The sequence below is a fragment of the Salvia splendens genome, chromosome 6, assembly GCF_004379255.2.
Source record: "Salvia splendens isolate huo1 chromosome 6, SspV2, whole genome shotgun sequence".
In the NCBI taxonomy this organism is placed as follows: Eukaryota; Viridiplantae; Streptophyta; class Magnoliopsida; order Lamiales; family Lamiaceae; genus Salvia; species Salvia splendens.
The window spans coordinates 5,622,454-5,638,881 of NC_056037.1; the positions used below are offsets into that span (position 1 = coordinate 5,622,454).

The following is a 16,428-nucleotide window of genomic DNA, read 5'->3' on the forward strand; positions in this document are numbered from 1 at the left end:
ATCATGATGCTTATATCAAATATGTAGTAAAATATTCATTGTACAAAACAAATCGATTGAGCATATATAACACTATGAAAATGAGATGAGTTAAGAGCTAGTTCTTCTTATATGATCACAATATGCATATGCTTTATACACTAAATGTAGACCGTTGATATTAACATTCTCGTGCTAAGAAGGTTTTTTTAATGTAAAGATCGGAAAAAATAAATAGATCATAATAAACGACTCAATGTTGTGATTAACACTAATTACGCTATCTAGAATTTCTAATACTCCGCGTACCATGATGATATGTTAGTATCTAAATTGCTAAATATATAAAATTTTCACTTACTCTGACTATTTGGCTAACTTTAAATATTTTTTTAAAATGTTTTCTTTCTCATATATCGGTGATTAATTTTATAGTGGTGCAATTAATACAGGAATCTCCATAATTAGACGCGGTGCAAAGCAAATGTTGTTCAACGTGAATAGAAAAATAATAAGCCAGCAACAAGCAAAATTTATTCCCCAACATAATTATTTCGCAAACATTTCTAATTTCTTTAATAGTGAATTAGATTAATTTATGAAGATACTCTTTTGTGTCTAATCTTTGAGGAACAATATACTCTTTTATTTTGTTTATTTTCTCTCCTTGTTAGGTTCGAAATGATTACAATTTTCAAGAGCGCGGAGAATCGATCTATTCTTTTTATTTATATATTCCAAAAAATTACACTTGAAAATTTTAAATAATGATGGTCTTATTACTTTATTTAAAGTATCTATAACCATTTTCCATTTTTTGTAAAATAATATAGTCATGGCTTACAAATCACAATGCTACCACTAAAACAGGGCCGGAAGCTTTTTTTAATGTCGCATTGTTAGGCATCAGATTAGATTTAGTTAATAGTAGTATTTTTTATGATAAACATGGAATATAATTAGATACATAATATTGAATCAGTATTATTCTCATCGTTCTCCTAATAAAATTGTCATTAGGTGAGTTGCTTAGATTAAGCATTTCGTAATATATGATTCTTGTTTATTATCGACTCCGAGCAGCTTTCTTTACAAAATAATTGAAATTTATGGGTTTATTTATAAAATATCTATTTTTGTATTTATCAATTGTTTTTAGGTATTTTTATATAGCAAATAAAGTTCATTTGAAACTTATTAGTACTCCCTCCGTTCCGCAATAGAAGTCCTATTTAGTTATGACACGAGTTTTAAGAAATGCAAAGAAAAGTGGGTTAATATGTTAGTAAAATATGAGTCTCACTTTTATATATTAATTTTATAATATAATGTGAGTGAAATAGGACTTTTATTGTGGGACAGACAGTTTGGTAAGATAAATAATTCTTGATTTTTGAGATTATATGGCCCAACTTAATGAAATAATAATGAATGATGGAGAAGTGTTTTATCCCATTCGCATACTAATTTTACAACTTTCTAATTAATTAAGGGCGTGAGAGACAGGGCATAGTTAATGCTATGAGGGGCAGGGCATTCCGTATTTGTATTTAATTTCTAGACTTAAACATAGATTAAATAATTATGAGTTATCTATTACTATATGTCTAATCATTAGTTTTCGTAGAAGCTTCATGTCAACAATCAAACTAATTCAAAAATACAGATGAATTAAATATGAGTCAAGTTTTTTTCGCGAACTCGTGAGTTTTCATGTAATTTATTGTATCTACTTACTCTTATAATTAGAAAAGTGTCTCTTTTTTAGATGGTTTGATGCTATACTAATCCTTAATTCGTTTAGCATAAATCTTTTTAAAGAATTATGATAAAATCTATCAATTTTACACACATAATTATTGCGAGTGTGAGATGTATTTGATGAAGATAGTGAGGCATAACAACCAAATTTAAACCTATTTTCTTCTTGTCCACAACTTCATGTTATGGTTTCCGATGCAACATTTTAAAGCCAAATCTTAGTTGGCCGACAGTCACAAAGACGAAAGAAAGCCTAAATAAATATCAACATTCTTTTTTGGACTTATTAAATAATTCTAATAATAGACCAAGTGAAAATCAAATCAAATTTCGCACTTATGTTAGTTAAATCAAATTCTTATATACTCCGTATATTGTAACAATATATCCCACAAATATTCTGCACAAATTCAAAAATCCTATTTTATGATTTCTGACATGGTCCAAGAGAAAAATACTCCTCCTACTAGTGTCCGGTTTATAGTTGGGGTGATTGACATTTACTCCATAGTCCATAATGAAGGATGAGACAACATACATAAATTGTCCATAAATCCGTGGGTATTATTCTCACACCTTCATGTTAAAAATGTACGAAGTGATTAATTTATTTTTATCATTATTTTGCAAAAATATAATAAATAGTTAAAATAAAAAAACCATATCTGCATTATTATCTTATTTACTTTACTTTTATCTTCAACTTAATTATTAATTATCATTTTCTACTTTATGGTTTGTTTAATATGACAGAAAAGGTGTGAAAAGCCCAATTATGTCAGCCCAATTCACTCTGTTGTTTAGTTGAAATTTTGATTCAAATTTCTGAAAATGCCAAAAATTCAATGCAATATGCAGTAGTCTCAGATAATTTTGAGCAATAAAGTGCTCCCAAATTATTTTAACAAAACATATTCAAATAGAATTATATCTCGAAAAATTCTTTAAAAATATTAAAATATAATTAAAAATAGTTTCGTGGACTTGTGTGCTCATAAATTTCTATATCTATTTTTTGCAGCAAACCTAATTTATAAAGATAACTCATTTCTAATAACAGATACACATCTATTTTCATATTATCTATTTTAATTTTTTTCACTTAACACATAAAATAATGCTATATAAAATTATGTGTCATCCAAAAAAACAACACTGGAGGATTGGATTTGGTATTTTTTCGTCGATCTCATTCTCCTCAAACCATTATACGAGTTGGTTTGCTTTCCAAAAAAAAAATACTAATACCTGTATTTTATTACCGTGTACAATTTGGATCTAGTAAAACACTATATGAGCCACTTTAACCCATATATAATGTTGACCACTTGGTAAGAGTAGTAGTCCCTTCCAGACCACGTTTATTTCACGGAAACAGAGTTGCGCTAAATCAAAAATCAAAAATAAAAATAATGTTTATAGGCTTCTCATTCTTTTTATTAGGCCTACTTGTTTTTTATGTTTCTTTCATTAATTGTATATATAGTCTCCTCACTCTATTTCATAGATAAACAAATGTAGAATAGAAAGGAGAGAATAGTAATAATTTTTTAAAAGAAGGAAGAGATAGAGACTAAAAATGCGAGAACACGAAAAAAGAAGAAGCAAACATTGATTATAGTAGTAGGAACGGCAATTTGGGTTACAATGGTTGGCACATTCCATATAAACTACCAATTCACTTTAATTCATCACATCAGTATAGGTCTTGATGGGCAGACACGTGCAGAACCCTTTATTGCAGATCGCCTTACCCTTTTTGCATGGTGGACACTCCTTGTTCGTATTACATAGTATATCATCTGAAAATATATTAAGGAAGATTGCACATTTAACTCCAAGATAAATAAGTTATCTACCCAATACATACTTTTACAAAAAGAGGAAGGGAAAGAGGTTCAACCTGATCCAATATCAGTCTTGATGGGCAAACAAGTACAGAACCCTTCATTACAGATCGACTTACCTTTTTTGCATGGTGGACACTCCTTGTTCCTATTACATCGTATATCATCTGAAAATTTATTAATTGGTAGTATTATTATTTTAGGGGTTGTTTGATAAAGAAAATCATACTTTTAGATTTGATAATTCTCAAGATAAATAAGTTATGAGAAAGATGTTCAATTACCTGACTTAACACCGGTCTTGATGGGCGAACAAGTGCAGCCGAGGTCATGGTGTGTGGCGGCGCACCGAAAGGATCTTTAATAAGAGCCAGCAAGGGTCATTTTGAAAAGACTCTCAACGATTGTGGGAGAATCCGGATAAACAACCCGTGGGTTATGGAGACCATGCCCTCCATTCGGGTCATGGGCGACATGTTGCTGCTGCCGGATGGTAATGTTTTAATCATCAACGGTGCTGCCACAGGCACAGCCGGGTGGGAACCGGGTCGGAGCCCTGTCTTGTCGCCGGTTGTATACTACCCGAATAGGCTACCTGGGTCGAGGTTTGAGGTTCAGAACCCGACCTCGACCCCTAGAATGTACATATTACTCTACAATTTTACTAATGTAATATTCCCAACAGATTTGACTCTCAAAGCATTTTCACCGGCTTATTTGTATCCATAGTTCGGGGTGTTGTTTGATTAAAAAAATCATACTTTTAGATTTGATAATTGTTGGGTTTTGGTGTGGCTGGACCAACCATCGGCCCAAGTCATTATTGAGGGCCGAACTCGATTAAGCTCGGCTAACACCGAACTCGATTAAGCTCGGCTAACACCGAACTCGATTAAGCTCGGCTAACACCGAACTCGATTAACCTTCTCCAACACCGAGCAATTATGCCATTCAAGCCTACTCTGCAGACAGTGACAACTCCAGAACCTGCTGGGGTCAGTTTTGATCAACTTGAACCAGAACATAGAGCCTCAGATGCTGCTGATTTCCAAGAGCCAATGATGTCCTCAGATGAGGAGAATGAGCAGCCTACTGATAATACTCCAGATGTCTCTGATCCAGAGCCACAAGTTCAGCAATATGCTCTGGCCAGAGACAGAACCAGAAGGGAAATCAGACCACCAGCAAGGTTCAGAGATGCAGATTTTGTATACTATGCCTTGTGTGTTGCAGAGGAGTTGGAGATCTCAGAACCAAGCACCTATAAGGAAGCTATTGGCAGCAAAGACAAAGAGAAATGGAAAATGGCTATGAAGGATGAGATAGACTCTCTCATCAAAAACAAAACTTGGATCCTAGTTCTCAGATCACAGATTCAACAAAGACCTATCTCTTGCAAATGGATTTACAAGAAAAAGGTGGAGGCCTCTGAGAATGATAGTATCAGATACAAGGCTCGCTTGGTTGCAAGGGGTTTCACACAGGAGGAGGGGATAGATTACACCGAGGTCTTCTCTCCTGTGGTGAAACACAGCTCAATAAGGATACTCTTGGCAATTGTGGCTCGGAGAGATTGGGAATTGCAACAACTTGATGTAAAAACAGCTTTTTTGCATGGTGAGTTGGAGGAGACAATCTATATGGAGCAGCCACAAGGATTCATAAGGCCGGGAGATGAGGATAAGGTCTGTTGTTTGAAGAGAAGCCTCTATGGACTGAAACAAAGCAGCCGGCAGTGGTACCTGACTTTTGACAGACAGATGGAGAGAATTGGCTTCAAGAAATCTGCCTTTGATAGCTGTGTTTACATAAGGTACAAGGGAGGTAAAGCTGTTGCTTACTTGTTACTTTATGTGGATGATATGCTTGTGGCAGGCCCTAGTAAGGCAGATGTGAAGCAAGTGAAGGAGGATTTGGAAGAAGCTTTTGAAATGAAGGACTTGGGAAATGCAAAGAGAATTCTTGGCATGGATATCATAAGAGAGAGAGCTGCTAGGAAGTTATGGTTGATGCAGCATAGCTACATCAAGAAGATGTTAATCAAATTTCAGATGATTGACTCTAGAAAGGTATCAACTCCAACAAGTCCACACTTCAAACTCTCTGTCAGTCAGAAACCAGCTAATGATCAGGAAAGGAAGTTGATGTCTAAGGTGCCTTATGCAAGTATTGTTGGGAGTATTATGTACATGATGTTGTGTACTCGGCCTGATCTGTCACATGCCATAAGCCTGACCAGCAGATACATGGCAGACCCGGGTAGCACACATTGGCAAGCTTTGAAGTGGATAATGAAGTATTTGGTGGGCACACAAGATTTGGGATTGTTGTTCTGCACAGCAGACGGTGAGGATGAGCTCATAGGCTACTGTGATGCAGACTATGCTGCAAATATTGATAGCAGAAAATCCCAATCTGCCTATATCTTCAAGCTCTTTGGTACAGCAATCAGTTGGAAGTCTAATCTCCAATCTGTGGTTGCGCTCTCTACAACGGAGGCAGAGTATATATCCTTAGCAGAAGCGGTTAAAGAAGCTAAATGGCTAAAGGGAATATTGGGGGATTTTGGTGTGGTGCAAGAGGCTGTAACTATCTTGTGTGACAGCAACAGCGCCATTAGCTTGGCCAAGCACCAGACTTTCCATGAGAGAAGTAAGCACATCGACATCAAACTTCATTTTGTAAGAGATGAGATAAGCAAAGGCGTGGTGGCAGTCAAGAAGGTCCACACCTCTGAAAATGCAGCTGACATGATGACTAAACCCCTACCAAGTGCTAAGTTCGAGCATTGTTTAGACTTGGTTAACTTGACTGCAAGAAGATGAGGGAATTTTGGTGAAGGTGGAGTTTTGGCTGGCCGGATGGTGGATGCAGCCAAGGTGGAGATTTGTTGGGTTTTGGTGTGGCTGGACCAACCATCGGCCCAAGTCATTATTGAGGGCCGAACTCGATTAAGCTCGGCTAACACCGAACTCGATTAAGCTCGGCTAACACCGAACTCGATTAACCTTCTCCAACACCGAGCTCGATTAAGCTCGGCTACCAACCGTTGTATTTGAACAGCTCGTTCAGTTACAACGACTAGTTTTTCAGTTTTCAGTTTCACATCTTGTTTTTCTCCATATATTCGTGTGATTCAAGAAACTAGATAGAGAAGTGAATACACTTTGTGATTCTTGAGCTAGCTAGGTGAGTGATCCACAATCGAGTTGTTTTCTCCGATTGAGTAGCGAGCTAAGTGATAGTGTGTTGTAATCGCCTTCGTTTGCTTTGTATTCGTAATAATATCGTCCCACATTTGTTCGTGAATCTCGCGTCGATTCTGTATTTGATTCTTCAATAATTCTCAAGATAAATAAGTTATGAGAAATATGTTCAGTTACCTGACTTAACACCGGTCTTGATGGGCAAACAAGTGCAGCCAAGAGCAATTGCAAAAAGGGCAACCAAGAAAATCATCCTCTCATTAGACATTTTTCGAATTTATATATATATTAATATTGTTATAAGAAAAGATGTAGTTAATGTTGAGTGTGTTGATGTGGTTCTCTCCTTTATATAGGAGACATGATGCAAATATTAGGAATGTGATAATAGCTACGATTTAAAAAATCTTACTATAATTAATAGTATTATATCATTAAATTTATAGCCTTATTTGACTTTTTAAAATTTTTGCATAAAATAAAAAAAAATTCAATTGATTTACACTCTAAAATAAAAGATTATTCCGCGTTTTGGGTTTGCTTAAAGATTTCATAAATTACTAAATTTTGAATTCACTCACCTAAAATGATGAATTCGAATTACTCGTATATTAATACACACCAATAGAAAAGATTTTGAAACAAATTCCATAATAAAAATAAAGATTGACTTTCTAAAAATGTGCATTGGTATTTGATTGATGATTTGCTTAGTTGTCGCTGTAAAATTTATGTAAAATACGTTTAAAACCCATAATTTCTTGATTTGTCATTATCTTATCAAAGTATAAGAGAATCTAAGAAAATCTTAAGAGAAAGGAAAGGCAAATAAAATCATTGATTTGTTTGATTTCGGCTTCTAGTGGGGTTATGGAATTCCTGGTTTCATTATATAATTGGTCAAAACTAGTGGCCGAGCCCAGAAATTTTGCACTATAGCTCCAAGGCTCCAAAGTTGAAACCACAAAATAGGATGAGAAAACATTAAAAATCAATTCCAAGTTGACAATCACTTGAACCGATCCAGTGGACCCCATCCCATCCGACAACCTAAGTTTGCCACTGGCTGATTAGTTGAGAGTAAGTTCGCCACTGGCTGAATCCATTGTCTTTAATTGTATTATTGGGTTGAGAGTAAGGTGTGTAATCGATTATCGATGCTAAGATGCATGCAGTATCAACGTATCATTGACCAGAAATAGTTACTACTAATTAATTACTTCAAAGCATAAAACTTTAAATCCATTAACTAGATATATTCATGCTCACATGGCTGCATCCTTGAAAAACGAACTTCAAATTCCATTGAAACTTATACTACTGCTACTACTACTAATATTTAGAAACTGCTCCATCTGGGAACATATGCATATGCACCCAACTGTCTATTTTAGTAATTTTTTCCATCACATCCAAGTTGACTAACATTTACCATCTAGACAAATTTGTACTACTAGCTAGTATAGTATTAAATTCCAAGAAAATGAGAATTCAATTTAAGTATTGAATGTTATTAAATAATAAGTATTGGTAGTAAGAGAATAGTCCCATGAAAATGCACATGGCCTTGTTCTATCCAGCCCTCTAGTTGGGGAACTATAATATTCATGAAATACTAGTGTTTGTAATAATCAATAATTTTAAAAATAAATATCAAGATATGGAGAATCTGGTGAAATAACCAACACGGATTTTATATGTGAAAGGGGAAGACATAAACACAATCGTGACAGCAAAAATGTAGCAAATAAAATCAATGGTGTAATTATTAAGTAAGGCATTAATTGAATCTAACTAAGTCAATAGTAATTATAACAGCAATAAAGATCACAATAACAAGCCAGACACAGATGAGTGTATTTTGCCTTCTTGTCCAATACATTTGCGTCTTTTTTCAATAACTATACTATATCAAAATTCAACCACATCCACAAGAAACCCAGAAATAAAATCGGAAAACATAACAAAAAAAGAAAAAAAAATATTACAAGAAAAACAATACTAGTGGGCAAATATAAAACACGTTTTTGTTGGATCATACTACCAAGTTGATCATTTACAAGATGCGTCAGCACCTGCTCATGCATTTCTCCATAGCTCTTGGTGCTGTAATACAAAAAAAATAAAAACATAAACAAACGATTATAATAATTTTGCATTAAAAAAACAGATTAATCAGTAATAATTAATCGACCTGCTTTTTGCAATATAGTAACTAATAGTATAATTTGATACATACTTATCATAAAGAATTTGGATATATCTCATTGCACGAAACCCTAAACTTATCTATTTTTTCATTGTAAATATTTAAAGAAAAGGAAAGGTAGGTTTGATCATTGATGGAGACACATACCAAGTCCAATGGCTTCAGATCCCTTCATAATGCGGAGACGCTTACAAGACTCAACAAACATCCTGCACATTTTTAAGTAACAACATTCTAATAAGTTTCAATAACTTTGCTTAATTAAATTACATACTATATTCAGATAGAATTGTTACGCTACACATCTTACAACCACCTTTTTTAGTAGTACTATTCTCTTTTACTACACGTTGACATTATTCATTTAATTTGATTCTAATAGTCTAATGAACTTACTCCCATGGAACATCCCCGACGAGCATCCAGTCGCCATCCTTATCCTCATAACTGGGAACGTAATCAGAAGTGTTCAACAAATCCATTAATTTCCCTTCATTCATGAAATCTATCATACCTTGGCTTCCATAATTACCTACAATTAATCACATAATGTAAAATAATTTGATATTTTTTTCAACATATATGAAAAAAATTGAACGTACCCATGGTGAAAGAGCTGAACATCTTTGCCAAGGCATCAGAGAGCTCTTTGTAGCTCGTGTACATTTTCAAGTCCACCTTCCGAAGATACGGCGCTCCATCCATCGACACCTTCACCAACGCCGCCTCCTCGCTCTTCTGCGTCGCCATCACGTTTTTACGGAATGACCGCACGGGTGGCCATCCCAACACTTGTGCCCTAGATCAACAAAATTACATGAATTTTTTGAAAAATCAATTCTAGATTAATTGTGTCTTACTTGGGCAGAGGTTTGGCTGGATCCTTAAGAGGAGAGGTTGAAGATGAGGAATTGTCGACGGTCTCCTTCAGATTGAGTTTGAGATCAACGGTTTCTGAGAAGCCTCTCTTGCCGCTGGTCTTGATGTCACCTCCGCCGCCGGGAAGGCCCAGGCACAGCTCAGTTTCCTTCAAATTCAGGCCAACTTCCATGAAGCCGATGTCTAGATCAAAATGAGAGTAATGTTACTAATGTATATGGAGCTTGCACAGAATTTTAATAATAGTGGTTGTTTAATTGTAAAATACTCTTAAAACAATTAACCGAGACTATTTTTTTTTATAGATGAGAGCATCCACATCCGTGCTCTTGCCAACGAGCACGGATGTGGGCCCGAACCCACTTTTACTCCCTGCTCTTAGGCAAGAGCATAACACCCACATCCATGCTTCCGCAAGGACAAGCTCAAGGGTCCCACCATTCTATTATTCAATTTAAATAAAAACATTTCCACAATATTAAAATGCATTAAAAATAACCGGAATAATATTACAAATTACAAAAAAATTAAACATTACATAATTAAAATCCTAAAAATTAAAATTTTCATAATTAAAGTCTTAAAAATTAAAAATTACATAATTTAAATCCTAAATAGTCGGCAACGAGCCTTTCGTTGGCTCCCTCACAGTCACGATGGATGTATCGGCGAGTTGATCTAGTTGGTTGAGGAGGAGGGGTGGGGGTATTCGCTGCGACATAGGCTTCATAGGCGGCACGATATTGTTCATAGTATTCTTGTTCTTCGCACTCCGCTTCCGCAATGAGATAGGTGAAATCTATTTGAGGGTTTGAGTGAGAGAGGAAGATGTAGATATAAGTTGTATGAAAAAAATACTCCCTCCGTCCCGGGCTACTCGCTCATATCCTTTTCGGCTCGGAGATTAAGGAATGAGTGTATAGGAAAGTAAAAAATGACGGCTGTAGGTGAAATTTTTTACTAAAAATGGAAAGAGTGCAAGTAACTTGGGACGCCCAAAAAGGAAATAAGTGCGAGTAGTGCGAGACGGAGGGAGTATGAATGAGAGATGATTTGATGTGAAAAATGGATGATGAATGTGTGTATTTATAGATGATTTTGGGGATAATAAAAATTTTAAAAAATAAAAAAAATCCAGAAAACGGTAAAAAAACGGCCAGATTTTTGGGATTCTGAAAAAATATATATTTTTTAATTTTTGATATTATTTTCAATTTTTTTTAAAAAAAATTGAATTTCCAACGGAAATGCCGTTGGCCAATCAGAACGCGCCACGTCAATTGCTCGCTGGCACGGACGTGCTCGATGCATCGAACAGCGCCGTGCCAGCGCCAAGAGTGCAGTGACTGACAACGGTGCCGTGCCGCTGGCACGGACGGACGGACAGTGTCCTGCTCACCGCTGCGGATGCTCTGAAAGAGTACTATTATTTCCTACTGATCGTGAGCTGACACGTGGACTATGAATTACTTGATCTTCTAGGATCTAGAGCACATTCGTAAAGTAATTACGTTGCCCGAGAAAAATCATAAGAAAGGGGCTTTATTTTAATTTTTAGTATATGGATTTATAATTTATGTCATATTGTTACATTAATGGGTCAAGTGGATGCATGGTTTTTTACTATAAAATTTAAAGAAGCATATTAAATGGGGAATTGCATGATTAGGGGAACAATTAATGGATGTGGTCCATAAAAGAACAATAATCGATCTTCTCCTTCAACACTTAAGTATATAGATGTCCACTTTTATTTAATTATTATTATTTGGTTTTAACTTTTAAATGTAATGTCGAAACTTGGTTAACTGGATTGGTAGTATTATATATACGTGTAGATTAATACTAAGTATTACAATAAAATGACTAGCATAATTAAGTATATATAGTTTCCATCCATCATGTGTGCTAGACGCTCTTTAATTTGGTACTATCGCACTAACCAAGAAAATTAGGTAAAACGAATAACTTGTCTAAGATGATTGATTAATTATGGCAAAATTAGGGAAAATTCATGAGTTGGTAATGCTTGTTATGGCTAAATGAAGAAATTGTACTTGTGATATTAGGCAACAATTAAAAGCATTATACATTGTCTAGAACTGAACTGATGTTAAAGCTACACTTGTGTTGCGTAATGATGTTGCAAATTCAACATTTTTGGTTAATTAAGTGCGCACTGTAACCAATCGTATTAAAAGTGAGATTTAGGATTAAAATCCATCGTTAAAGATAGTACTCCATAAAAAGCCTTGAATTAATGGCTACCGCCATTGATGAAAATACTACTATCATAAATTATTTCTCGGCCATGCATGCTAGTATTATGCTAATAGGAATTTTCATTTGATTTAAAGGTTTTAAGATGACAAAATAAATTTGTAGAGAAAATGTGGATGATTGTGAAACCAATATATATACTCCCATGTAAATTGAATGGTAACATAAATGTGGTCGGTTGGATGTTCGAACTTCGAGGGAACATATCACAGCAACTCAATCAATCACTCTGCATTTTTACTAGTATATTCTATATTCGACCTATGTGTTTGTTATATAAAAATGAACCAGTACTATATTTTATTGAATAAGAAAGACCAAATACTAGTATTAATCTTGCAATATCAAGTGGCTAGGATTGATGCCAGTGACAACCAAAATTAATTAATTATAAAGTTCAGATATAATTTTGTTAATAAATACAAAAACAGTTAATATACTGCTTTAATTGTTGCAAGGTATGACCAAATTCGTGTAATTTGTAGTTACAATGCTATAAATTCAATGTTATGATGATGTATATTTTCAAATCTTAAAGACTCATAGCTCTCTCAATTTAAATTTTATTTTTATATACTATATATAAAATTAAATGTAATTATGGGGATTCTGACAAAATCCTAGTGTTATATCTTCATACAAAGAAATTTGCATGAAAATTATAATGTGTAAATATCTTTGTCAATTCGATAAAGTAAATTCAATTTCATGATGAAGCAATTTGAATGTTATGATAAAATAAATTCATTACTATATGGAGTATATTTTTTAATTTTGTAATAGGACAAATGAGTACCGTCAGTTACCCTTAATTATCTTATAATTAATATATTTATGGTGTGATACATAGAAATGATATGCTACCTACCTTATGTGAGCTCATTATGTCAGCACCAATATCATTTAATGCATTTTTAACGTTGTTCGTTTCGATTTATATATTTATTTTGATTCTAATGCATTAAAAAATGTTATTGAAATTTTTAATTTCATAAAATTCATATAAATCAAAGCTCGATTTGTTAGTTTATTAATTTATTTGAATTTATAGAGAAAACGAGCAAATCAAGCTTTGATTTATATGAATTTTGTGAAATTAAAAATTCCAATAATATTTTTAATGCATTAGAATCAAACTAAATATATAAATCGAAACGAATAATGTTAAAAATACGTTAAACGGAATTGGTGCTCACATAAGAAGCTCATATAAGACATGTAACATATCATTTCTAAATAATTAGTCCACATATATTAATGTAACTATATAACCCACATGTCTACATGTAATTAATACACAGAGATAAACACATGTGTATCTGTTTTGTGTGTGTGTCTGTTTTATGCAAGAAAATACATTAGATTCTTCGAGGAAGCTGCCCACCACGCATTGTAGCTATGCACACATGAAGATCATCTTGTTTCTCATCTCTCTCTAATACATAGAGGTACGTTTTCATGCATGACATAAAAAATATACTAAGGGTGCGTTCGGTACTATGGAATTGAGGGCTTGGAATTGGAGCCTCCAATTCCAAATCCGTTGTTCGTTATCACAAAAATATTTGGATTTGAAATTGAATTGCAATTCCAAATTTTCCAATTCCACAATTTGAATTCCATATCAAAAGTAGAAAATTGTAATTCCAAAATTCAAATAGTCATATACTTTCACTATATATCCACAAAACACACTTCACATACTACACATATTTCACACACTTCACACATTTCACACACTACACACACTTCACACATTTCACACACTACACACACTTCACACATTTCACACACCACACACATTTCACACACTACACATATTACACACATTTCATACACTACACGCACTACACACACCACACACACGTCACACACTAAACATATTTCACACACTACACATATTACACACACTTCACTCACTACAAAAACTACTCACATTTCACACATTTCAAGCATCCTAATTTTGAATTTTTTTTCCAGCTTGTAGATATTTTTTTTCGATCCAAACCGAACTGAACCGAAAAACTAAAAAATTTTCAAAAGTTTAAACTGAAAAACTGAACAAAATTTAAAATTTTAGTTTGTGTGACGTGTGTGTGTGTGTAGTGTGTGTATTTCGTATAAAATTTGTAAGTGTGTGTAATGTGTGTACAATGTGTATAGTGTATATAGTATGTTTATTTTGTGTGCAATGTATGTTTTTTGTGTGTATAGTGTGTGAAACGTGTGTAGTGTGTGACATATGTGATGTGTGCGCACTGTGTGTATATTTACCAAACATGTCAATTCAATTTCATGTCAATTCTTCATTTTACCAAACATGGGATTTGGAATTCAATTCCATAGAATTCCAATTCTAATTCAATTCTAATTTCGTGTACCGAACAGACCCTAACATGCAATTATATGAGGACCAAATAGCTTGATTGGTGTCAAAAAACGGTTGAGTCAAGAAAAATTGAATTGATCTATGCACATGCAGCAGCAGAAGTACATATAAAGAACATATATACATTATCTAGAGAATAAAACTAGTGGAACATACATTATGAACTTGTGTACTTTTCATATTAATTTGTTTGGCATTGCATGTCTAGATATGCATGTCAATACATATTTAGTTAGGAATTTTATATATATGTAATGTTAAATTAGCTATGTGGAGTATAACTAATGGTGAATTTAGGTGTGTTCCAGAGTCAAACCAACTCCATTGTCAGTCTGTGAGAGCTGAAAACTCCAATTAAATTCAATGTTTGGAGTTTTCATCCATCCCATAGTGTGATAGCTATGCTGACTTGAGGTTCATTTCCGTTCTTCGTTCGTCAACCTTCCAACGGTGATGACAACCTTCTTCATTATGTCTGATTAGATCAGTTACATTACTTCGTCTAGCATTGGGTGTAACGTAATACTTACGACCCTATAGTATTTTTGACCTACAAATTTATGTGTGATTGCATGACATGACAACAGAGGTTTATGTGACAAATTTATGGGCAATAGAGGTTTACTTTTACTTTAAAAAAAAATCGGTCGAGACGAATAAGCATGATTATAGGCGTCATAACTATTTTTGGGAGCTGCTACTTGGCCATGTCATATCGTTAGTGTTTCTCTTTTTTTTTTGGGCTAAATTGAACCGTCCATACCAATTGGCCGAACTATTTTGGAAAATTTTAATAAACCAACATAAATCGACACTAATAAAACAAACTAAAGAAAATAAATTAAATCATCATAATTAGAAAATAAACCATTAAGTATCAAATAGTGATATGCAGATTATCAATTTATTTCAGTCGTCCAAACATAAAAAAGTATATTAGTATAATGTATTATGTTTTTCAGAGATAGTTTTAGAAAATTACTGCAATATGTTAATTGTTAACAATAAAACACATTTTATTGGATAGAATGTTTCCTCCAGTCATTAGATCGAGATCAATTGCGAGTAATTGATTTATTGCGTTTATTTGTCCGTGTGAGTTGTAACTTAAAATAAAAAAAAACAATATACTACAATATGTTAATGACATATTCATTCGTATTTAAACATAAAAACGTGTCTAAAACTTTAACAAAAAACATCACAGCAATTGGATAAATAAGATCTAATGAAATTGGGCAGTGTAAACTAATTTAAATTTTGAATCATGTAAAACTAACCTACATGCATGTCCCATGAGCATCAATCATTTGTCACATGTCATCATTCTTCAAAAGCTTTATTATCATATATGGTGGTGAGTTTGAGACAAATCACATCCTCAAGAGAGGGAAACATCCCCAACCCTAGTTGTGGTCTTGCCCCGTCACTATCCCCGACCCTTTGGGGTTTTGACGCCATTGCGAAGAGCTGCAAAGCTCTATTAAATTTGGCTTCTAAAATTACCGTCGACTCTATGTTGTGATAAGCTCTGCTCATGGTTCAAGTTCAAAGACGTTTTTTGTTAATTCACCTTCAACTGTCAACGATGACTGTCACACAACTTCTGCCTTTCACTGTCACTGACTATCATTTTCACTAAGTCCAATTACACGAATTCCATTCTTAGGATCCGCCATTGATACCACCCCACCGTATATTAATCCCTCCCATCCATATTTTCCTATTCTTATGCTGAGAAAGGCCTCCCGAAAAGATAAACATGATCTATTTTTTTTCATTTTTCTTATCATTATTTTTTTTTTTGGAACAAGGTGCAGTCAAAATCACATAACATTACAAGATTGTGTTTTTGTAAAGCTTTTAATTTTGGAGAAT

General features: G+C 33.9%; 1 protein-coding gene across 1 annotated transcript; it reads right to left on the reverse strand.

Annotated features, from left to right (window-relative positions):
* Positions 1–8,626: 8,626 nt before the first annotated feature.
* LOC121806326 (auxin-responsive protein IAA14-like) lies at positions 8,627–10,152 on the reverse strand. The gene is made up of 5 exons (XM_042206324.1): positions 9,863–10,152; positions 9,605–9,801; positions 9,399–9,534; positions 9,150–9,211; positions 8,627–8,899 (listed from the first exon to the last, which is right to left on the reverse strand). Exons 1-5 carry the CDS (start codon positions 10,051–10,053, stop codon positions 8,862–8,864), a joined length of 624 nt encoding a protein of 207 aa, XP_042062258.1. The 5' UTR covers positions 10,054–10,152; the 3' UTR covers positions 8,627–8,861.
* Positions 10,153–16,428: the final 6,276 nt, after the last annotated feature.

Bases quoted from the DNA above. Each gene is read 5' to 3' on its own strand.
- LOC121806326 (XM_042206324.1), bottom strand. From the start codon at position 10,053: ATGGAAGTTGGCCTGAATTTGAAGGAAACTGAGCTGTGCCTGGGCCTT. The intron at 9,802-9,862 runs GTAAGACACAAT...TTGTTGATCTAG, and splicing joins CCAGCCAAACCTCTGCCCAA to GGCACAAGTGTTGGGATGGC. The intron at 9,535-9,604 runs GTACGTTCAATT...GATTAATTGTAG, and splicing joins GTTCAGCTCTTTCACCATGG to GTAATTATGGAAGCCAAGGT.